Raw genomic sequence first — 26375 nt, 5'->3', positions numbered from 1 at the left:
AGTAAGCATAAGTTATGCAATGTTGCTTTTGTTAGTGGTTTTAGTAAATATAGGTTTGTGAAGAAATTCACCACACTTAATATTAAACAGTTATAAATAAATATATAAGGGTGTTATAATGTGTAATTATATACATATGTATGCACAGGAAGGCATGCTTCGATTTCTAACCTTAAAATTATATTAAAAATGTGACATTAATTGTGGTTAGTATTCATTAATGTATGTTGAGAATATTTTTTATGTGGTGAAATGTTAGCGAGTTGTTAATGGGCACTACAATGTATGAGCTTTACTTTGGCTTTTGTATTATTTTCAATTTAAAGCAAATTTTATTTCACGCCCACCTAAACCTGGACTCGGTCCTGGACTGGGCGATCCACCAAGCGGCGAATGTGAATGCGGATAACCGTTTGACATCTCCAACATGGAACCCGATGGATAAACTGTGTGGTTGGTTGTTGTTGTTTTGTTGTTGTATAATTTATATATATATGCAGTGGCGTTTTATCATTCGTTTGATGGACACCATAAACACACACACACACACAGTTATATGTAGATATTTTGATATATTGGTGAGTTGATTTTTTTTTGTTTGTTTGATGATTTGTGGTTGTGGTAAAAGAAAAGAAAAGAGAAGAGAAAAAATTTCGTTTTGCATTGCTTTAGAGTAAAACATACAAAAATATATATACATATATAATACAAATAGTTTCTTTCCAGTGTTTCAATTTTTTTTGTTTTTGTTGTATTACTGGAAGAAACTCAAACTCGAAACGGTGCGTGCAGTAAAATGAACGAAATGAAATCAACGAAACGCATACAACGAAAAATATAAGCGTAAATAAAACAAAATAAAAAATTAAAACAACAAAAATAAAATAAAAATGTTTAGAAAAGCTAACCAATATAAATAAATAAAATTAAAAATTTTTATTTCAAAACAAAAGTACATATAATGCTGTATATCTCTATACCAACTTTTTGGTAGTTTTTGGGTAGTCGACTAACTGCTTAGATCACCATAAAGCTGTTACCAGCAGTTTTACATAATTATATTTCTAAACCAACTTTTTGGTATTTTTTCGGTAGTAGACTAACTCGGCTATAACCGACTTTTTAGTAGTTTTCGGGTAGCAGACTAACCCGGCTATGACTATTCAGATCAGCATAAAGCTGTTGACCGCAGATTTCATATACACTACACCTCAAGTGTCAATAAAATATAAATTTATGTTATACAGTTATGTGCCTAAAATTAAGAACACTTGACAAAAATCTAGTTATCTTAGTTAAGATAGAGTGGCTTGTATAAAAAAAAGTTTAATACTACAACGTTTTTGAATTCAAATTTATATCAGAGGAAAATTCTTAAACTACAGTTATGTGCAAAATATTAGCTATATCGGCTAAGAATTGAATATATGTGCGTATGTGGAGAGCAAAAAGTGCACGTAGGGCAAAAGTGATAAAATTCACAGTAATGTGCAAAACATTAGAAACGTGTAGTGAAAATTATATATTTATATTTTTAAAGTCAGTAATATATATACTATTTTCTGAGCAATGATTCCTTAAAATTTCAAAATTCTTCAGACATAAATCGTATAAAATCAAATTGCTAGTGCTTTTCGATCAAAATTTTGTATGTGGTGCTTATTTATGGGATGTGACTGTATTTACATACGGTTGCATTTTACTTTTGACAGCTATCTGAAATTTGGAGGTTTGACATTATTGCAACATTTAGAAGTAATAAGAAGAAAATATGTTAACTTCGGCTGTGACGAAGTTATAATACCCTTCACAGGTTCAAGTTTTCTTACAAAATGTTGATTTTGATCGGTCAGTTTTTATGGCAGCTATATGCTACAGTAGTCCGATATCGGTGGTTGCAATAAATCAAAATCTGCAGAATTTCAGATCAATACGACTCAAACTTCGGGACAATTTCGCACATATCCAGACAGACCAACCCAGGGTTTTGTGCGGGATTAGGAAACAGTCGCGTAAAAAACGCCCCTAGTGAAAAGGAAACAACTGCCTCGTGCGACTGAGGTAGTTACACTAATCATTTACATAGTATATAAACTTTATGGGGTCTCGAACGTTTCGATGTCACATACATACTTCGTGACAAACTTAATATACCCTGTTCAGGATATAGAAAGAATTTTTGAAAATTTCGAGTTTTTATGACGGATCGTGATTAATATAATACTTATAGAGCACCTTGTTGGATATATGAAACATGTCAAGAAATCTAAGCCAACTCTGTAGCTCTTAAACAATGACTTTCCCATAATCTCACATTCTTTTGGAAGATATTTTTTTGTCGACTTTTCAGAAAGCTATATAATAGCTCCTTAGCAATTCAAATATCAGTCAGCTCCAAAACTTAATATACCCCGCTAATTGACTGCATTGCAGTCTGCAGACGCAGGAAAAAGACTCTTGGATACATGTTTCCAAATAGTGAACACATCGCCTCACTAGAATCCAACAGTATATTGGAATTTATCAATATGTTGGAGCTAAGTGGGTCGTTGTGACTTAGCAGAGGACAGAATAAAACTTTGGTGGCGATGCAATAATCATATATTTATCTTATCTTATCTTAGTTCCAAAACTAATATATCTATTTAGCGTTTATAAAAGGTTATGCAGTGAAAAAAGATGTCAAATAAGTCGAAACTGGTGAACTCTTAAAGATATGAGGTTATAGTGCATCTTTTTCCAAAAAAAAACAAAAAAATAATTAACTAGATTTTAAAATTTTGAAGCTGTGGTGGAAGCTGAGATGATTATAAACTTAAGTATAATACCGAAGAGTGTTAAAAGTTTCTATAATTTTTGTTCTAATCTAAATCACAAAACTATAAATGCTGTAAGGTGTGATCTCGAAGAATACAAGGCCTAGAAAATATTTCAAGAAACAGCAAAAATGAGCTTAGTTCAAACCCAAAAACGATAGAAAAATAAAACAAGACTAATCAAAACGAAATTACAACAAATAAAGAAACTGAAAAATCAAAAAAGTAACAATGAAAAGCAACAAACAACATTGGCAACGCAATCGAGCAAAATGCATGCAAACAAACAAAGCGAGAAATGCATTTGCGCGCCGATAAAATAATGAAACACATTAAACTTGCAAAAAAGCGAAATCAAAAGTAGAAAGCAAAATAAAAAACTGAATAAACTAAAAAAAACAGTAACAACAAACTCAATGCAAAACAACAACAACGAACAAAAACATTCCGTCAGAAAACAAAACAAAAAAGAATAAAAATAAAAAGCGAACAAGAACAAGAAAATAACGATAAACTGAACACAACGATAAGTGAAGAAAATGGTGGTGTGTGCGCCGCGACACTACTCCGTACTAACTTATTAAGGACATCCCACCTGAGTCGGTCTCTGAGCTTGACGGCCGTGGGCTTATATTTGTGTGGGACATTTGTGGGCTCGCCTGCAGCATGGCATCGCCGTAAGCGCCCGGCACCGGCACCGATACCGGCAGTGTGTAATTCGTATTACCAAGATTTCGTCCGGATGCGCTCGCTCCGCCCATTTGAGTGCGTTGTATCATCAGCTGAAAGTCTTCGTCGATCTTATTATATTTGGCTTCAGTGCGGGGTGTGAGTGTGAAATCGGCTTCCTGTTCGGGTGAATCTGGTGACATGACGCCATTTTTATTCTCCTTCTGCAAGTACAAAATAAAATAACGTAAGTTAAAATTATTAATCAAAACAGCTTTTTTAATTACAAAGTGTGAGTGAAATATGATATAAATTCCCGTTCAGAATTTCTTCCTGTATTAAAGCTTTGCGGATTCAGTTCGGTTTAAACTTAACTAAAACCCAAAATTCGACTGCTCAGAACTACAAAATATAGCATTCTAGATTTGAGGATGGAGCTTCAGTGATTATTCATTTAAAATCGCGTACTTTCAAGCTATCTTCAAAGAGCTTTGCTTAATCTACTACAGATCTTGCAAATGATCCGTCCATGACTAATAGGAAACCTCATATTAGAAGAAAAGCCGGTTACTGAAAGATCTCAAGAGATTAATTATATACTGCCGGCAGCCGCGCTGGGCATCTTGGGTATCCTACAGCATTTAGACACCTATAGACTTTTGACTCTTTCTTTTGCACGGACCATGCTTGGGACTAACGATGAATTGGTTGAACGCTGGACTGGTGGCCAAGGTATTCTGACATCTAAGTATTTAGAGGTAACACCTCGCAAATAAGGGCGATGGGTTAATACCAAGGCTTCCATTCTGTTACAACCCTGGCAGGCCTCAAAGTACGTTCACCAGCAGTTCGTCATCATTAAGTTGGTGTGGTGGTATGAGTTGAGATTATTACTTCTCTTACTCTTTCTTGTTTGACTTTATACTCATTGCCTAATAAGGGCGTGCCTTGGCCTCGTAACTGGACCATATAAGGACCCGGACTACCTTTCCGGTACCTGGATAAATAACCAAAATAAAAACTTAAAAAAGCAAGGGCGTAAGTAGATACGGTCTATAGGCAAACATTGGTGATAGTCAGACAGAAAATCTACTCATGGTAGAAAAAAAAAAGATTGCGCTGGAGAAATTTCTAGATGCTTACTCTACCAGGACCGAAAAAACACCGTTTGTGGCTATGATATGCCGGAAGCTATGATTTGGACTAATGACAAAGACGATTTGTGTACCGGAAAACCCATGCATTGAATGAAATTGTTTTACGAAGTACCCCGAGAAACTGAGAAATTTCTTAAAGGAATATTGGAGGAGTGGAAACGAGTTTTAAGCTCGACGAAGAATATTATTTACATATGTATATTAGTTATAAGTATACGTTGCAACGCTTAGTGTGGACGACAGTTGAAATTCGGAAGACGCCGTTCGAATCACCTGACCAAAGGGCACAAAAGACCTTAAGTTGCGGTGCAATCCTCATCTATTTATCTTATATCACCTGACCTTTCTTTCGAAACACCACTGATGACTTCAATTTTTTTTTTCAAAGTAGACCGAAATTCGACTTATTTCAAGGTTATTGCACCCTTTAAGTAAAAAATAAAAAAATTGATAATGTGTTTACATTTTGTTTAGCATCAGCTGTATATTGTCATCTCTACCGCGCTCACAGGCGCCAACTGCAGCTGGCGGTCTTCTCCAACAGCACAAAGTGCAAGTGTCGGAACGCGTTAGTTTCGTAAACGATAAATGTAAAATTATGTAAATACTTACGCCGGGAATTAACATTATAAAAACGCAAAGTGCGACACAAAGCATAGAAATAATAAATTCGAGAGCAAAGTATGAATGAACGCAGCTTCGAAGCTGTGGAGGAAGCGCTTTAAGTCAGAGGGGCAGACAAAACGAATATGTTTGAAAGGTGGAAAGTAGCGTGCCACGGCATCTTTTTTGCATATGTTTGTAAGTGAGGCAAGGCGAAAGGTGCAAAGGCACCTCGAAAGTGCGCAACGTGTCAACGAGATGCCAAAACATTGATAATATAAACAACTGACGACTCAGGTGTCTCGACGATTTGTGTGTGAACATGCGGGAGGTGGGAGAGAAGTAAAGTTAACAATGAAATCGCTGAACGGTTTTTTGGCTGTCGATATTGAAAATTTTACTGTTAACAACAAAAAAGAGATAAACCCGACGTACTTATATGTATACATACATATATATTGTGTGTAAGCAAATTTTTTTTTATGGTGAAGGCTTCTAAGCACTGCCGTAGAAAGTACCGAAAACTTGAGCTTTTAAACATTTCAAGTCAAATAAATTATCGTTATATGCATTTGAACTTTTTCGATTTTGTATTAATTTTTGGCTATTAAATAAATTTAAACTAAACATTTTTGCAATCTCAAAAATTCCGATTATAGAGTCCCGATAATTTTTTGCAATTTTTAATCGCAACATTAATTTTTAAATACATTTAAATATACAATTTCTAATAAATCTAAACTAAAAATTTTTGTAATCCCGATAATGCCGATTTGTTTATTAAACATTTTTAATGATAAATAAATAAAAAATTGCATTATTAATTTTTCAAACAATTTTTTTTAAATTAAACTAAAAATTTATATAATCCCGAAACAAAATCAAAATTCTTACTAATAAATAGACAAATTTATACTAATGAATAAATAAAAAAACACTAATTAAATTTTAAGTAATTTGAAGGTTTAAATGAAAAACTAAAAAAATTTTGTAATCCCGGAAATCCCGAAATTTCTTATTAAAAATGTTTAATAATCAATAAATACAAAATTGCATGATTAATTTTTAAACATTTAAACATAAAATTTTGAAATCATGAAAATCCCGATTGTGTAATCCCGAGTATAGATATATTTAAAACTTTTTCATAAACAAATATACACAACATTAATTTTTTATTTATTTTTTTTATTTAACTAAAAATTCTTGTAATCCCGAAAATCCCGATTTTGTATATTTAATACTTCAAATAACAAAAAAGAAACCCATAATTAATATTTAAAAAATTTAAAAACAAAATTTGTTAATCCCGAATATTTCGATATTATAATTCCGACATCCGTATTACAAATTTTTGCTGAGAAATTTATCAAAAAACGCTAATTAGTTTTTAAATATATTTACATATACACTTTTTATTGAATTAATACTAAAATTGTTGTGATCCCGAATTTATATTTTCAAAATTTTTACTTATAAATGAATAAAAATTGCATAAACAATAATTTTTTGTTGTCCCGAAAAAATCCCGATTTTGCAATTCCGAAATTTCAGTACTAAAGAATTTCGGTATTGAATACCTGCATAAATAAATGTAAAGTAAACCACAACAAGTCTTTGTGCGTTGTCATTTACACTCAATTTATTCTGCATAATTTGAAGCATCGGTTGAGCGATGCATAAAAGCACTGTTGGCTTTGTTGTTTGAAGAAATATGTTAATAGAAATGTGTGTATCGAAATAACAAGCAGTTAGCGGTTTATTGCGCACGAGTTCACACGCCGCCAATGTTTGCTTACTGTCTTCCATTTTTTGTCATTTTCTCTTCATACGACATAGCCTACACTCAGGCGGCTGATTTAACTGCCTTTACTGTTCTATTTACACAATGCTACTCAATGTAAGCAACAGGAGCTGATAGCTTTGACAAGCGACGGCAATAATTGAAGTGAATGGAAATGAGTATAATAAAGTGGATAAAAGATAATAAGAGGAATAAAGCAAAGTATGGTTGATAGTTGAGCATGTTTGTAGGTAATTTAACAGTTAAATGTTTCAGTTTTAGTTAGTTTATGCTTTTGGTCCAAAAATTGTATTCATCGATTTCATTATTAGACAGAGGCATCTGACGGAATCGGAACTTAGAAACACAATAAACGAAGAGTTGTCCCTTAATTCCCTCAATATAGCCGAGATTTATTTATTAATATTTTTTGATTTCATTGTAGTGTCCAATCTTTCAGACACACGTTAAAAACAGACCGACTTTAAAGAAATTCACTCCAGTATACATATATGTATGTAGAAACTCTATATACTTAGAACCGCATTAGCAACAGATAACGTTCAACACTCATATTCCGAGTAAAGTCGCTCCCAGTTGCAGACCAAAAATTGGGTCTGGCGTTTTCAAAAAAGTTTTGTTGTTCTTAAGTTAGAGTGAGACCAGACTCATATACGGGTTCCCGAAACCCAAACTATCCAAACGACGAGAAACTTTCAAGTAACCTTTCCTAAAGCAAGGCTCTCTGACTGATATGACCACTACCTGGTCGAGAAACCTTTGGATTGCGCTCAAAACCATTTTCTAAAAATGAAGAAACGGAAAAATTCTAGGCCACATGTAAAATCAATTTCCAGAAAATAATTCAGAAATTCTCAACCGCTTTTGTTATTCTAATGAGTACTTGTATTGTGCTTGTTTATTTGTATTTTCGACTTACCTCAATTATATTCTTATTCGTGAGTGACTCGTGTGGCTCATTATATTCAGTATATTTGAGCAGGACCTTGTCCATATCAGTGCTAGCATATTGATATAATTTATTACTGGATGAGAAAATGATAAGCGCAATTTCACAATCACACAAAACCGACAACTCGTAGGCCTTCTTCATGACGCCGAATTTGCGTTTGTTGAACGTAACCTGTTGGAAGGGAGAAAGGAAAAATTATTAATATATTAAAGAGTCTAGGAAAAGGTGAATTAGGTAAAAAATAGACTGGAATAATAATAATAATAAAAACATAAATAAGCCTCTAAAACTTAAATAATTTCTCTTTGAAGTCTACATAAAATATTTTTGTGGTTGCATTGTATGTATTCATACATATGTATGTATGTACATAAGTATACATATATCGTCATCTAAAATGCAAAACAACGTATCATCAAAAAGTCCAAATTGAGTTTTTATTGCTTACAATTCACTACATCATATTACATATGTGTAATATAAAATTTTCAGTTTCTGCTGTCAGATATAACCAATATATTAACCAATATATTAACCAATACATAACCAATATATTAACCACTATATAACCAATATATTAACCAAAAGATAACCATTTTATAACCAAAACTCTAAATTATGTTTCAATAAGAGTGGTTTCTATTAAATCGTTTTTTCATCGTCTGTAAACGTATGAAAAGTGATATTACGTTATTTTGCATTTTAGGTGACGATATGTATATACGCATATATCCTTGAACGACTGCTATTATAAACAATGAAATGCCTATAATAATTTACAAACATTTATATTGCATACAGAAAGCTTAGTTATTATGCATTTAAGGCATTGCCTATCGACGTGTAGCCCATCCTAGCCTTGGTTTCCAATTAATCGATTTTCATCGCACACATCTAAGTTCAATGCAAGGATATGAGACATTGGCGCTGACAGACAATGCACACACATGTCAGCATGCAGTTTTTGTAAAAGACAATAACATACACACTTCGAAACCCATGCAGACACTGTAGCTAAATGTGTGGTTTAGTTTTGCTGCCATACTGGACGTTGGGTAATGTGAGCGTCTTCGCCGTAGGCATATGCCAAGAGACAGCACTTCAAGTGGGTCTAATGCTATAAAGTTGCATATATGATGCACATTTTAGAGAGACCATGACTCTTAAGACAATATGCAATATAATATTGAGTAAAGGAGTCAATACTCATACATATTGTTATACATATTAAGGGTGTTTTCAATTGAGTGGTTATTAATATTTGAAGGAATAAATTTTTGAATGCTTTGTGAGCACAACTGAAGAAGTCGAAAATTAAAGTTTCTGATAACGCAGATAGCAACGGATACGGTACGATATACATATGTGTATGATAGTAAAGCGTCATATATTCTAGGAACGAAAAAAATGAATTGAAGCTCTGTAAAGGCTTCTTTAATGCAGATTAAAAAAAGAAAAATGCCACGTGCCCTCAGATTACTCTAAGGGTATATAAAGCTATTTTATTTACAAGAGAACGCCATTTGCTGAAGTCTTGTAAGTATTAAATAAATCATTATATATACATATGTTCATTTATCATCTGTCATTAACAACAATTAATTTTCTCTGCTCAAATTGCGAACATGCCTAATATTAATGCAAGCGGATATTCTTCCGGTAGTGAAAATACAGCATGACTAACGGTCACCCGCATGGCTTATTTGCAATTTAATTGTCACTTATTATTTTCTAACTAGAGGATGATTAAATTTGCAACAGCCTTATTAAAGTACGACAAATGCGGAGTTGAATGAATGAATAATAGAGCGCTGATTACGAAAGTAAGAGATAACTGATTAGCAAAAGCACATTGGTGGATGGGAGTAAAATGCTTTTTGGCCGAGTGTGAGCTAAGAGGAAATCTAAAGGACATGCAGATGGAAAAATGTGAAATGGAGGAGATATTCGGGTGAAGCTAATTTGAGTTCAGCCTGAATGTATGCAACACATACAGGAATTTAAGTACATTGCCTTTCATAAAATATAGCTACATACTGTATTATTATTATTTATAAAACTAAAAAATTAAAAAAAACAAATAAAACTTAAAAATAAACAAAAAACAAATAAAACTTTATAAAAATAAAAATAAAAAATTAAAAAATAAGTATTTAAGTAATAAATTCATAAACGGAAATTAAAATTTTTTTTAAATTTATTTTGTAATTTTTTGTAAAATAATTTTTTTTTTTTGACTCAATAAAAAATTGAAATTTAAAAAGGAAGTAATTAAAAAATACATTCTTATTGATCAATAGAAGATTAAATTTTCTTTCACATTTTGGAAAAGTACTATTTATAAAAAACTAAAATTAAAAAATAGTTAAAAATACACTGTTAAACTACTTTCACTTTAAATATAAATTGCTTATTGATTTTTTTTAAATAATGTTACACTTTTCCAGAAAAAAATGTCAAATATTTGATTTTTAATATGATTACATACATTAGAGCATGTGAGGAATACTTTTAAGATATTTACTATTTTTTTGTACTATTATTAAAAAAATTGTAGACTTGTGTGTATCTTAGTTACAAAAATAGTTTTTAATTTTTATTTACGTTTTTAATGCTCTTAATTTTAAAAAGATAACAAATACATATGTGAGAAAAAAATGTTTGTATAAAAAACTTTTTTTTAAATTTTTTTTTTATAAAAAACTTTTTTTTATAAATAATATATATATATATATAATATATTATAAAATTTATAAAATTTTATTTTCAAACTTTTTAATAAAAAATATTTCTAAAAATTTTAGTTAAAAAAGAGTGTTTTTCTTTTTCATTTCTGCTATTTAATACTTTTAATTAAAAAAATATTTTTATCACAACAAAATTTTTTGAAATGTAACAAATACGTGAAATTTTTATAATTAAATTTTCTAAAAAAAAAATTTTAAAACACATTTTTTATGAAATAATATTTTCGTAAGTTTTTGATGATGACAAAATGTTTATAAAAAATATTTTTTTAATTTTTAGTATTTTGTAGTATTTCATATTTAAATTAAAGAAATAAATTGTTACGCCTTTTTTAATTATAAAATTAAAAAATTAAAAAATTATATAAATATTTTTGATATTTAATATTTTTAGGCAAAGCGGATTTTTTTTAATTATTTGAAAAATAATAAATCTTGGAATTTTAATAATTAAAATTAAATAAATACAATTGAATACATTAAATTGTCATAAAAAAGCAAGTATTTGAAAAATAAATTTCTTTATGAAATATAAATTTTCATAAATATTGGTAATTTCAATATTAAAATTTTCATAAATATAATTTAAAAAATAATTTAATATAAATAATTTTATAAATTAAATTTTCATAAAAAAATATATTTGAAAAATACATTATTTATGAAATAAAAATTTTCGTAAATATTAGATAATGATAAAATTTTTACAAAAAATATTTTTGTGATATTTAGTATTTTATAGTAAATCATATTTGAATAAAAACAAATAAAAAATATATATTTTTACGCCTTCTATAAAATAAAAATTTCCATAAATATTTGTATTTTTAATATTTGCACTCACCTGTCGGTTACGCTCGTCGGTGATGCGTGATATTTGTATTTTTTTCCTACCCATTTTGTACTAGTATCACCGCTATGCTTGGCTAATAAATCTCGTCAACTTCTTGTAAAAATTCCCCAAACGCGCGTAAGCCGTATAAAAATGGCCAATATATGTGTGTATGTGTGTGTATGTAGACAGAATAAATTTTTTATAAAAAATATTTTAGCTTTTGCTAAGTTTTTCCGCTGCTTTTTTTTTGTAGAATCGCGTCTATTTAGAGTGCTGCTGTTGGCACTTGGAGCGATGTTTGTTTAAAATTTTCACGCGCCGTTTTTATGCTTTGTTGCTCTGCCGTTTATTTACAAAAAAATGCGCTTGCAAGCTTCATAGCCTTCGACAGCGAAAACTCTGGGACTCTTTCAGCTTGCGCTAATGGACGGTTATGCTGGTTTTGTTTTTGTTAGTGATATTGTTATTGTGTTTTGTATTTTTTCTTTAAAATTTTTTAAATGATTTTGTTCTTGTTGTTGTGGTAATTGATATATGGTTTCAGTAGTTGTACAAGAGATTTTTGTTTTCTTTAACAAACAGGTAGCGCAGTTATGTAAAATATCCTGTAAAGAGAGGAGAGGAGAGAGTTGAATTAAAGGTTAGGGAAAAATGTATTATTAAAAAAATTATATACAAATTTTATAAATTTTAAAAGATCGGAAGAGCACAAATTTTAAATGATTTTATAAATTGTTATAAAAAAATTATTTATAATTTTTTATTTAAATTATTTTATAATGCTGAATAATAAAAATAAAATTTATTATTAAAAAAATTGAAACAAAAGTTATTTTAATTCTTATGAAATTTTTTAGAAAATATTTTTTTAATTTTTTTTAAATTATTTTATTAAATAATTAATTTGTGTAATCGCATTTCCACAATCCCATATTGTCACTAAACTAAACCCATTAACTTTTTTCCTTCATCGATCAAAGTGAAAGTGATTTGTGAGGAGAGGTTGCAAGGTGGTGTATGAGAGCGGTAATGGGAGTGAGTTAAATTTTAAATTAGAGCAAGCTAAATCAATGGGAAATCCATTCATGTACAGCTGACTCAACTTCAAAGGCTAACATTATGAATGGGGAAAGGAAAAGGGGACGGGGAAAAGTGAAAATCGATGGCAAGGAAATATTGACATACATAAGCTGGATACACTTAAATGATTATAGGTTGGGGTATATTTATACAAAATTTTTAAGATACATTCATATATGTATTTGTATATTATATATGTTTGTATATAAAAATGCATTGTGACAAAAAATCACCCGAAACTTGTAAATAAAACGCATTACTGAGAAGTGGGAAGAAGCAAGTGCTTGCATTAGTCCAACTGAGAAAATTAATTTTGTTTGCAGCAAAAATAAGTACCGTAAAACGGTACCGCATGCTTTACAGCGACGAATAGCGTTTATATGAATACCGGTTACTTCGTGGGGACTATTTTTAAACTTGTTTCTGAATATCTTACAATCAAAATTGCCTCAATTAGAGTTTAGTGTACTCTTGTGTACCTAAAATTGGTACAAAAGAGAGTCAAGAAGATATTTTATTTATACAAAAGCACCACATTCAATGCTTAATGAGAAATATTGATTTGCAGTTATATTTAAACCAAATTTTTGACATATGAAATGTTTTAAATTGACCATTGTTATTGTACCTAGTAACTTTGATACCAAAAACTACTAACTAAATACCTGAAACCGATTTAATAATTGAATAAAATCAACAGTTGGATCAATTTAATGTAATAACTCGATTTTATTGGAAATTTATTGTATTGAAAATTTCTTTTGTCGTTATGTATTTTAGACTCTAAATATAGTATATCTATCGCTCTCAATAATTACTTAATGAGAGTGCGCAAAGCTTGTCTCAAATTTTTACAATACTTTGAGCTGGAAAAAAAAATTGTTTTATTACAAAAAAGGTACCAAAATGCTTACAACCTTTTTAGGTAAGTGACTTCACTAAAAATATTATTACATGCGCCTAAATGTAGGCAACATATGAGACAAATTTATATTGTTGTGTAAAAAATCGAAATTTTGATATAACTCTTAGTTGTAAATAAACAGTAAAGACACTAAAAACCATATCGCGTTCAGCCAAAATAGCAGAGAAACTCTTTTTTGTGAACTGAGTTAGATATTCCGTTTTTATTTATGAAATATTTTCAATAGATAAATTGTTAAATTCGCTTGATTTTGTTTTGTGCTAATTTTTTATATATTTATACAAATATACTCATATCGTCAGCCGAAATGCAAAATAACTTATCATCGAAAAATCGAAATTATGTGTATATTATGTATCATAAAATTTTAAGCTTCAGCTGTCAGATATAACCAATGAATAACCAAAATATAACCAATAAATAACCAAAATATAACCAATAAATAACCAAAATATAACCAATAAATAACCAAAACTCAAATTTTGGTTGAAACAACGCACAAATCGAAATTATGTATGTAATATGTATCATAAAATTTCAAGCTTCCGCTATCAGATATAACCAATATGTAACCAATGACTAACCATTTTATAACCAAAACTCAAATTTTGTTTCAATATGAGTGGTTTCTATTATAACGTTTTTCCATCGCCTGTAAACTTAAGAAAAATGATGCTACGTTATTTTGCACTTTAGTTGATTTCAGTAACCGAAAAAAATTGCCTTTACTTTCGGTGGGAAACTTGACTAAAAATTTGCTTACGCCTTAATGTAGGCAACAATCTTAAATAAGTTTCGGCATTGGCCTTATTTTTAAGAGACTCAATTTTTTTTATACCCTCAACGCTATAAAATACATATATAGTATATAAGTGATCGGCGTAAAGAGCTTAGTCTTTTTAGCCAGCTCCGTCGAACTAGTCTCTCAGTTTGTGAAATAACGACTTGAAATTTTGCACACGTACTTTTCTTACGAAGGAGTTGCTCATTTGTCGGAACCACCGATATCAGACTACTATAGTATATAGCTGCCATACAAAATGACCAATCCAACTCAAGTCTTTGTATGGAAAACTTTTTTATTTGACAAGGAATGTGCAGGAAACTTCACTCAAATAATTTTATAAATCATAGCTAAAATCTCCGGATCGGACTACTATAGCATACAGCTGCCATACAAACTGACCGATTGAACTCAAGTCTTTGAGTGGAAAACTTTTTTATTTGACAAGGGATCTTCACGAAATTTGTCATGGATAATTACTCAAAGCATTCCTCAAATATTTGCACATATTATGCAGATCGGACCACTAAAGCATATAGCTGCCATCAAATTTGACCAACCAAAGTCAGGTTAAGGGTATTTTTATACCAGCAATGTCAAACAGACGAATGTGAAACAATGTTGAATTCTACTAATTAATCGAATATTATACCACAGAAATTTTTTATAAACCTTTTCAGTACAGCTGCAGTAACCGGTGACGTTTCGTCGTAGGAAAAAAGTAATGAAATTTTATTCAAACATCACTGGCGCTTAACAGAACAGAATAGAACATATGTAATATTAAATAAATCTTATTAGAATTTACAAACATATCTACACTGGCTGAACAATGTTATGAAATGGACACAAAAAATAACAACAACAACAACAACAAGACAGGTAGTAAAACGACACATATTACAATTGTTATAAGGAAGCTCGTAAGTTGTTGGATTTGTTGTTGTTGTTGTGACTATTGTTGCTTTCCAAGCTAGCAGCAACACGTAACACTCAATAAACGCACACAAGCAACAGCAAACAGTTGCTGCGCTGCCGTGTACGGCATGTAGCTGAGCTCTCTCTGTCACTCTCTCTCAGAGTAGTTATATAACTGCCGCTATGTACTGATATAATCGCGTTGCACAAACATATCACGATAATTTAATGCGACCGTCCGTCTGTCGTACGGTTTACGTCACGCAACGCAAGGCAAAATAAACAACAAAAGAAAATGCAATCACAAAACGAAAAATAAAAAGAAAGTAACAACAGAAAAGGCAAAAAAAAAAATGATAATAGCACTCAAACCAAAAACAACAACGCAAAAGAAGAAACCCCAAAAGCAGTGAGCAAAAGCACAAACATAAGGGCGACGTTGAGCGGGTTCAATTGTAACGGGAAAAATACGTCAAAGGCAGCAAGTGCGCCGCCGGGTTGCACATACAGGCAGCGCCGGTGTGAAAGAAAACAAGAAAAGCAGAATCCAAAAATGCTTGCGGCTGGCAAATTGCGTGGGTTGTTGATTAAACGTTGCCAACGAGTAGCAAGAGTTGTTGTTGTTGTTGGCATTTTGCGGCGCACAAGAGAATGTGGCAAAGCAGCAAGTGTAGAAATGAAGAAAAGGAGGAAAAGAGGCAGAAAAGAAATGAAGGAGTCTCAAGAAAAGTGTAAAAGCAAATAAATAACGCGCTCTGTTGCCTTAGGCCGCACTCAGCCAACGCCGTTTTGGTTGCTGCTACTCCTGCTAGTAGATGTTACTCATACGCCGCGGTGCGCTTTGCGGCTATAGTTAAGTGTGGTCGTCATGGCGGCTTGTACTTGAGCGCAAAATGCGTTGAAAAGGCCGCAAACAAAAATGCTCAGCGGCAGGTAAGAAAAGCGTGGAGCTGGCATTGGATGCATACATACATACGTCAGTAGAACACTGTTATTTCCGCTAACAGGCTTTGAGGGGGTGAGTGTGTATGTGTGTGTTGGGCAGATTACAAAATTTTGTAAGCGCTTGTTGTTATTGTAAATATGGAAAAAGTGCTGCTGGGGTAAGAAATATTTAGTGTTTGCACTTATACTGACAGACAGGGTTGCTCAGGGCCATGGTAAAAAGAGCAAAATAAAACGACAACGCAATATAATTTTTCCAATATAATTAATTTTTTCACAGTAAATTAACAAAAATAATAATAAAATGAGTAAAAAAAAGGAATTTTATTCACAATGTTGCATACCTCAAGGCGCCTAGAGAAACTTTTGTGACTAGACTGCAACAGAAAGTAAATACAAAATCTGATCAAGAATGTCATATACAACTTCAAAGTAGTAAGCGAAAAAAGCTTTCACTCGAAAAAGCTCTTGAATAAGTTTCCGCACTAAATAATTATTTGCATATGCTTCAAGTATAAATATGTAAATATGAAGAATCATAAAATTTTAATCAGCAAAGCTTTCACATAAAAAAAGCTCATATTTCATATTCATTACTAAATAATTGTTGGTTAGGAACTTTATACGATTAGTATTTGCATTAGATAGAAAAAAAAACAAAAGTAAATAAGTTTTAAAAATACTTATGTGATAACCGTAATAATATGAATAGGAAAATTATTATAACGAAGGAAGCTTTCATGTGAAAAAGCTCCTTGGATTTTCTTTTTCAAAAGTAATAAGATTTTATTGTTTCATTTCTCGATCACAGTAATTGAAATATGAAACCTTTTATAAGAAAGGTTGTTTTTTTATAAAAAAGGAAGCTTTCCTATAAGAAAGTTCTTTGGATATGGTTTTTCAAATAAATTAAACTAAATTTCCTTGTTTGATTTTACAATCGCGCTAATAAAAATATGAATTTATAACGAAGCTTTCGAGTCAGAAAGCTCATTGGATTTTGTTTTTTAAAAACAATAACATTTAATTGTTTAATTTTCCGGTCACAGTTATAAAAATATGAAAACATTTATAAGAAAGCTTTCATTTCAGAAAGCTTCTTGGATTTTGATTGTCAAAAACTACAAATTTATTATTGCTGTTTGAACTTCTGACCAGGAATAACAAAATATTTATAACAAACAAAGTTTTCATATGAGAAAGCTCTTTGGATTTTGTTTTCCAGAAAATATAAAATATTGTTTTATTTCCCGACCACTGTAGTAGAAATTTGAAAACTTTTATAAGGAAAAAAGCTTTCATGTCAAAAAGCTACTTGAATTTTGTTTTTCAAAAACTATACGTTTATTGTTTTTGTCACAATAATAGGAATTGCAAATTTTCCTCTGAAAACACTTTTTGGTTTTTATTGTTAAAACATATTAATTCAGCATTCTCATTTGTTTTTTCAACCACAATTTTCGGAATAAGAAAACTTCTTTAACAAGAAAAGCTTTTATAAGAAGAGGTACCTCTAAAGATTTCAGTTAATTTTACTCATAAAAAGTGGTTACAAGGCAAAGTTTGAGCTGAAAGGAAGCTTTCATACGAGGAAGTTTATTGGAAGCTTTAAGTAATTGCTCAATTATAATAAAGCTTGTAGATATATTTCTTATGTCATACAGGGTTTAACTTAAAAAAAAGTGGAGCTAAAAGTCATGTACTCGACATACAAGTATTTGGAACAGAAAAATAACGCTTTCCGCACTTTTTCATACGCTTTCTTTATTGAAACTGCCTTACTGAGAACCCCTTTAAGCACATTGTGTCAGTTCAGCGTTCTTTAAACGGCTATTCGACAAAATTATAGAACCCATAAAAGGAAAGGTAACAAATGTAAATGACTTGTAGAAAGAATAACTCAACTAATACGCACATACATGCAGGCACACATAAAATGTATGTATGCAAGTGTGGTTATTGCTGCGCTGTTTGCTTTTAAGGTGTATTCCACAAAGTCTTAAGCCACAAAATAGAAAAACCGATTATAACTGTTTATTGCACACGCCAACGTCGTCGACACATGCACATACATCGACATTATAACGGCAACAAACACTAATGCAGTCATTGTCACTGCCACCGCCGCCACCACTGTCACTGTCATGGCTAGTGTCATTATCCATCGTCCGCTGCGGCGATTCGGTGTTTAAACGAAGGGCCTCGAAATATGAAAGCGAAAGTGTGCGATGTCTTGGTTATAAAGAAAATGTGAAATGGAAAAGCGTAAGTGCGGCATAGGTCAGTTGAGAGCGCAAGTACACACATACTTATACACATATATACACAGATTTACATATATGTATATAGTATACAAATATACTTATAATACTATACTCATAATATACAAGAAGCATTTTCGTGGGCCTTGTTAAATTAAAATTCATTTACGTACTTCCGGTGTTGCTTACCAACTGTTAAATACTTTTTAATTACAGCTACAACAACAAACGTATTTACAACTACTCGTTTAACAACAATTACAATGCAGCAAAAGTAAAGAGCAACGCGTGCCACACGAAACTTAAGAACTTAGCACATACATCTATACGCATACTAGTAAATAACTGCAAGTTTTTTCCAAAAAACAGCATAACTAAAAAGGCATTTTTTGATTTTTGCGCAGTAAATTTTGTCTTCGCTAAATTTTTTTGCTGAAAATTATTGTTGTAATCATGAAGACTTACTGTAACAATAAAAATATATGCTTTCACATAAAACCACATAACTTAAAATAACATTTATTAATTTTAAAACAGTACACTTAAGCTTTTTCCGAAACTTTTTTGCTGACAATTGTTATTGTATTATGAAGGCTAACGGTAATAATAAAAACCTATGTTTTTTCGTAAAACGACATAACTAAAAACAACATTTTCTAATTTTAACACCGTAAAATTTAGCTTTGATAGAAATTTTGCTGTAGTCGAAGTGATTTACAGTTATGATAAAAATCCAGATTTTTGTGATAAAACAACATAACTAAAAATAACAGTTTTTGAGTTTTAAATTTTTTTTAATAAAAATTGTTGTTGTAGTCACGAAGCTTTCCAATAACAATAAAAAATCGCATTTTTAAATAAAAATAACATAACTTAAAATAGCAGTTTTTGATTTTAACGCAGTAAATTTTGCCTTTGCTCGAAATTTTTTTGCTTATTTACCGAAAGTTGTTGTTGTAGGAGGTAGCAATACTTATAGCAGTGATAAATAACTATTTTTCTTTTTGATAAAAAAAACCAACTAAACAATGCATTTTTTGATTTTTAAATTTTTTTATGTTAAAAAATGTTGTTGTAGTGACGAAGCTTTCCAAAAAGAATAAAAGCTAGCATTGTTTTAGTAAAACAACATAACTGAAAATAGCATTTTTTGATTTTACCGCAATAAATTTTTTATGCTTTGTTTCAAAGTTTTGAACTTTTCTCCTGATAATTGTTGTTGTATTCATGAAAACTTGCGGTAATAATAAAACCTTATGTTTTTCATAAAGCGACATACATATGTATGTAACTAAAAATTTTTTGATTTTAACATTTTTAAACAATATGTGGCAACTCGATGTGGCTACTTTTATAACCAAAATGTTGCATAAGTATGTCGCGTGTAGCTATGAAGTCATAATGCGCCCAAAAACCGCAACACATAAGCGTTTGTTGTTGTAAGCGAAAGAAACACAAAGAAAATCCCATAACAACAACAGCAAAAACTTCAAATTTATGTACGTGCGCACAAACAAAATTGTGGCAGTTGCCAGCTTGTGTGTGGCAGGTAACGCTGTGGCAACCAACTGCCAACCAACTTCAAGGTGAAGGTTAGTGGGTCGTGGCTTTTCTCACCCTCTTACGGCAGTTATGCTAACTGTTGGCAGCGCGTTGGGTGCGCTGGTCGTTGCTTTCCTTCGCACCGGTGACGCTCACGCTGACGAATGTCGCACACGCGGCATACGTGGTTTCGTTGACAAGGACAGGAAAAACCCTAGGTTAAGGGAATTTACCATGCGCCAACGCGCACAAGTGAATGGCCGCATGGCAGTTTGGAGGTTAACGACTAATCAAACAGCGCTTTGTGCTTATTTAATTATGTCGATATGGTTGTGGAAGTGCGTTAGATTTTCGGTTATGCGATTGCAAAGTGAGAACTGGAGTTGCGGGGTTCAATTTGTGTTCATGCAAAAGTGAGGTTAAGTTTGAAGTTTAAATACAAGTTGATCTACAATAAGACTTGACGACTCAAAATGTAGCTCCAAAGCTTGAAAAAGCTGCAAACCAGTGTTTTTGATTGGTACAAATCATTCAAAGACGTTCGAGAACGCGTTGATTACGAATTACGTCCATGACGGCCATCAACATCAACACGTCCATAAAATAGAGGATTTATTACTTGAATTTCGACGATTAATGGTCAGAGTTACTAGTGGTATCGTTAGAATATCGAAAGGATCAGAGAAAATCATTTCAAAAGATCATTTGGACCTGAGAAAAGTGAAAGCACGATTGGTTTCGAAATCACTAAATTTTTTCGAAAAACTGCGTCACCTTAACGTCTGTGAAGCAATGCTTTCCGATTACCAAGATGTCATTAAACTTATTATTACTGGCGATGAGTCCTGGATCTATACTTACGACCAGGAAACAGATCATCAATCGCCCGAATATCGCGGCAAAGGTGAGCCGAAGCCGAAAAAACACGTAAATGCAGGTGAAAAATCAAGGTTATGTTGACAGTTTTCTTTGATTATCGAGGTGTGGTGCACTCCGAATTCCTTCCGACCGACCAAACTATTAAAAAGGAATACTATTTGAGTGTTATCCGTCGTTTGCGCGAAGCTATTCGTAAAAAGAGGCCGAAATTACGGGCCGACAACTATTGGTGTTTGCACCACGATAATCGTGTCAGCCTGATTAAGCTCCGTGTCATTTTTGGCTATTCAGCACACTCAAACGACCACTCCGGGATACAGTTTGAGTCAATTAAAGACATTAAAAGTGAATCGCTACGCGTTGAAGGGTATTTCGGAAATTGACTTGAACAACTGTTTCGAGGAGTGGAAAAAACGTTGGCACAAGTGTATTTGGACTAAGGCGGATTACTTTGGAATGTCTGTTGAAAAAGAAATGCAGTTTGAAAAAGAATTGGGTTTCGAACCTACTACCTATCGCACGGTAGTCACGCACTTAAACCACTTGATAGTCGCTCCATACAAAAACTACAATTTTGTCTGTTATAACTTATATAACTGTAGTTAAAACTGTATACATCTTGCCTACATTTTTGCTCTTTGTAATACCCCAGTAATATTGTTTGCTGGTTATTAGCCATAGTTTAATTTGTTCGCCAATATATTTGCATGCTAAATATTTGTATATTATTTAAATTGAAAAGTTTATCAAAGCAAACGGAAGATAATAAAAATAATAAAAACAAAAAAATACTCATAAACAGCCGACAATGTATGTGACAACCCTAAATACGCAAGTATGCCTATAGTAAATATATATTAAGGTCACTTTTGTTTATGTTTGCAGTTATATTTTTAGTTGAGCACTGCATACTTTGTAAGACACGAAAATATCGTTACGGCCTTTCTCAACTCTCGTTTATCTCTATTTATCTCTATTTATATGTATTTATTAAGTTTTTCCAGCTCCCAGTATGGTTTCCTATAACAGATCAATTGAAAAGTCCTCGGCCGTACATAGAAAAAAATTTTTGTTGGCAACATTCGTTTTGTTTTGTTCCTCATAGTTCCTTTCAAGACAGTTAGAGACCCACCAACTTTACGATACCATTTTTGTAGTATGATTTGTCCTTTGCTTTAAAATAGGCCTCAGTATCGGCGATCACTTCTTCATTCGACGAAAATTTCTTCCCAGCGAGCATCCTTTAGAGATCTAAGAGCAAGAAATAGTCGCTGGGAGCCAGAGCTGGCGGATACCGTGGATGCGAAAGCAGTTCAATTCATGATTTTTACCATCGTTTTCACGGATTTGTGACACTGTGCATTGTAGTTTTGAGTTTTTTAATATTTAGGAATGTCTTTTTGAGTGTTTTCAATATACCGTTATACCATGGCGTAACTGGTTCATGACCATTACTTTAAGTACCAAAAAAATTTTGATGTTGTTTTAATTACCGTAATGTAGAATGATGCGATTTCGAAAATTTTGCAAATACCGTCAGATCCTTTTCGTTAAGCAAAAATTTTCGTTTTTCATGTTTTTCTACCATAACAAGAGTTAAGTTGGAGAATACTTTAATACATAAAAAATAATTTTTGAACGTTTTTGAAATACCGTTGTTCAATATAATACGTTTTCGAAATTTTTTTCCGATATCGTTTTAGATAAATAATACATTTCGTTGTGTAAGTTCTTCTCTCCACCATTAAGTTTTGAGTTTTTTAATATTTTAAAATGTATTTTTGAGTGTTTTCGAACTACCGTTATATGTTGCGATTATTTCATGACCATTACTTTTAGTAACAACAAGTTTTTTGATGTTGTTTTAAATACTGTTATCCAGAATGTTGCGTTGTCGAAAAAATTTCAAAACACCGTTATGTTTTTTTCTTTCTAAAATACTGTTATTAATTAGTGGTAGGTTGTTTTAATACACAAAAATGTTTTTCGAATACCCTTTTCCAATTTAATGCGTTTTCGAAAATTTTTGAAGTACCGTTACGTTTTTTAGATAAGTAAAACTTTTCTTTTTGCATGTTTTTCTAAATACCGTTATGTTGTAGGTTGCTATAATACATAGAAATGTGCCTTTGGGTGTTTTCGAAATACCGTTATTCAATGTAATCTGTTTTCGAAAAAATTGTATACAGCCATGTTTTTCCTTCTGCATGTTTTTTTTTTAATATTGTTTTTCAATATAATGCGTTTTTGAAAAATTTTCAAAGGTATCGTTAGGTTTTTTTTTTTTAAATTCTGTTATTGAATATAATGCGTTTTTGAAAATTTTTCGAAAGTACCGTTATGTTTTTTTCGATAAGTACAACTTTTTCTTTTGCTTATTTTTCTAAATACCTTTAAGTTCTAGGTTTTAAATATATTAATATGTATTTTTGAATGTTTTCCAAATACCGTTATATGTCATGAGTGGTTCATTATTATTACTTTTAATAACATCTTTGCTAAATACGGTTACTCGTAACAATTAAGTGATGTACGCAATTAGCAGAAATTGACTGATATTTAACTAACTTTTTTTGCAAAAATCGTTTTTAATATTTATGACAACAAATTTTATCAATAAACATTGCTGTATAATTAATATATTAATATAAAAAAATTAATAATAATTATATATGTACACATACACATGTATATACATATGTAAATATGCACAACTTATGTTGACGATTTTAATAATTTTGTAAACTGTGTAGCACATATTATCAGGCAGCAGCAACAACAGCAAACCAAACGCCAACACATACGATAATCAAGTGAAAAAGTGATAATAATAATAGTAATAATAACAATAACAATAAAAGTAAGCACGAGCTACGGCGATAACAATTTACGTCACTCACTCAATGCTGTTGGTCTGACGTGACAGACAAAACATGAAAGAACACAATGCGTGGAAGAAAAAAAAGCGAGAACGAATTTCGAAAAAAATAAATAAATAGTAAGTGAGCACAAAAGAGAGAAAAAGGACACGAGTTTGATATGGGTGCGTGGATATGAAGTTACAGATGTTAATAAATGTATGTTTCCTTTCATATACATATAATATACATATGTATATGTATGTATGTATATACAAATATGTATATATAAAACTGAATAAATAATATTTTTACATACAAACATCCATTCAAATATCAAAAGAACGTCAGCACGACGAACTTGCACGAGCAAATGCTCAGCGTACACACATCACTCATACGACATGTAGAACCACTCAACATTTCAGCACAACCGAGTATAATTTTATGTATGTTTGTATCTAGTCAGTATTGTGACTCAAAACACTCATATGTCTTACTTTTTATACACAAAATTTGAATAAATGCCTTTATATGCATATATACGTATGCACGTGTATGTGTGAATAAACACATATATATGCATGTATGAAAAATCACAGCTAATCGAAAGCAATTTATAAGCTCTAGTAAGTCAAATGTTGGTAAAGAGAAATAATAAAAAATAATAACAAAATGAGAGTTAAAAATCTGGTGGACAGAGTTGCCACCACAAACAACAAAAATAAAACTAAAAGCAACAAAAAAACGCTTAGAACTTGTACTTCCTGCAATGAGTGCGTGTCTTTCGAAACACTGCTCTCCATTTTAAAGGAAATAGTCCATGTAATTATGGGTTCAGTAATACTTGAGGTAGACAACAAATAATCGAGTTTGGTATGTATGTGTGTAGGTGCGTTTGTCAACTATTTTTAAACATTTGAAGGTTATTGCCTGGTTAAATTAACACGGCGTTGACGGTGGCACACTTCTGTCATTCTATTTTCTACTGAGCGCGGGCTTGTGCCTTGATTACCTACGAGTATATATAATTTTATATAATATAGTATGTATGTATGTACTTAACTGCATATAGGAGGGGCAAGCGTTGTAATTTTTCCGTGATATAAATTTTTAAAGTTTGTGGGAAAGTTCAGCGGTGGCATATGTTGGGGAAGGATATTTGATTCGAAATTTACTCACGGACGAGTTTTAATGAATTTTGAAAGCATGATTTATTGATATGCTATTTGAGTGACGTAGCGGTTTATTTTTGATTGGCATGCAGCAAGAAATATTTATGATTTAAATTCAATAACCAAATAAGTATTCAAATTTTTTAAATGAATTAAATGAAAATTTTCTATTAAAAATGGAAAAATATTTTTTTTGTTAAAAACAAATTTTATTTTTTTAATATTCATATCCTTAACTATTTATTTTTAAATTTTTCTAAAATTTGTTGAAATAAATTTTTTATGTGTTTTTTTGTAGTTTTGTTTTGAATTTTTTTAAGAAAATCTACCAAAAAAGGATGTTTTTTTAATTTTTTAATTAATAAAATAAAAATTTTTGTTAAAAATTTCTTTAATAAAATATTTTTTTTTTTGCAATTCTATTTTAAAATTTTTTAGATGAATTAAATGCAAATTTGCGATTAAAAACGGAAAAGCATTAAATTTTTTTATTAAACAATTATTTTTAATCCTTAAATAATTTCTGTTTTATTTTTACATTTTTAAAAATATGTCGAAAAACATTTTTTAAGTCTCTTTTGTAGATTTGTATTTAAATTTCTTTAAAAAAATATTTTTTTGTGGAGTTTTAGTTTAAAATATGTTTATTTAATTAAGTTTAAGTTCTCGATTAAAAATGTAAAAGCATTAAAAATTATTTTTTTGGTTAAATATTTTTTGAATATTTAAATAATTTTTAAAAATTTGCTAAAATATTTGTTTTGTAGTTTTATTTTGAAATTTTTAAATTATAAATTTTTTAATAATTTATTTATTATTTTTGGGAATTAATAATTAATTTTTATAAACTAAAATTTTTTTAAATAAAATATTTAATTGTTTTTGAATTTTTTTTTTAAATTTTATATTATTTAATTTATTTTTTTTAATTTGTATGTTTATATTGTAATGTTTTTTTTTTTTAATTTTTAAATTTTTTATCTGAATTAAAAGCAAATGTTCGATTCAAAGTGTAAAAACATAATTTTTTTTTTTTTATTTCAACAATTATTTTTAATCTTTAAATAATTTGTGTTTTATTTTTTCATTTTTAAAAATTTCAACAAATTTTGCATTATTTGGTTTTTTCTTTTTAAATTTTGTAATTGAATTAAATGAAAATTTTCAGTTTAAATTGTAAAAATTGTTTAAAAAAAAGTTTTTTGATGTACACAATTATTTTTAATCTTAGCATAATTTTTGTTTAATTTTTTAATTTTGAAAAATTTGTTTAAATACATTTTTTATGTTTTTTTTTGTAGTTTTATTTTAAAATCTTTTGATTATAAATTTATTTATTAAATAAAATATATATTTTTTAACTTTATTTTAAATTTCTTTAAATTAATTAAATGTAAATGCATTCGAGATTAAAAATGTAAAAAC

The 26375-nt window shown here is 30.5% G+C and overlaps 1 protein-coding gene across 10 annotated transcripts in view; it reads right to left on the bottom strand.

The window, feature by feature from the left end:
• The window catches only part of LOC120771814 (myocyte-specific enhancer factor 2), a 147887-nt gene that overhangs the window by 8969 nt on the left and 112543 nt on the right, over window positions 1-26375 (bottom strand). For 7 of the 10 annotated variants that reach the window (XM_040100024.1, XM_040100022.1, XM_040100032.1 and 4 more), the window contains 4 exons: window positions 11593-12188; window positions 7969-8172; window positions 3394-3709; window positions 348-446 (listed from right to left, as the gene is read on the bottom strand). In XM_040100024.1, the coding sequence (XP_039955958.1) occupies window positions 348-446; window positions 3394-3709; window positions 7969-8172; window positions 11593-11646 (673 nt within the window). In that variant the 5' untranslated portion in view covers window positions 11647-12188. The remainder of the gene's footprint in view (window positions 1-347; window positions 447-3393; window positions 3710-7968; window positions 8173-11592; window positions 12189-26375) is intronic. The other 3 variants (XM_040100026.1, XM_040100029.1, XM_040100031.1) reach the window with 2 other exon arrangements.

Source organism: Bactrocera tryoni, chromosome 3 (genome assembly GCF_016617805.1).
Source record: "Bactrocera tryoni isolate S06 chromosome 3, CSIRO_BtryS06_freeze2, whole genome shotgun sequence".
Classification (NCBI taxonomy): domain Eukaryota; kingdom Metazoa; phylum Arthropoda; class Insecta; order Diptera; family Tephritidae; genus Bactrocera; species Bactrocera tryoni.
This window is presented reverse-complemented; position numbering and strand designations above follow the sequence as displayed.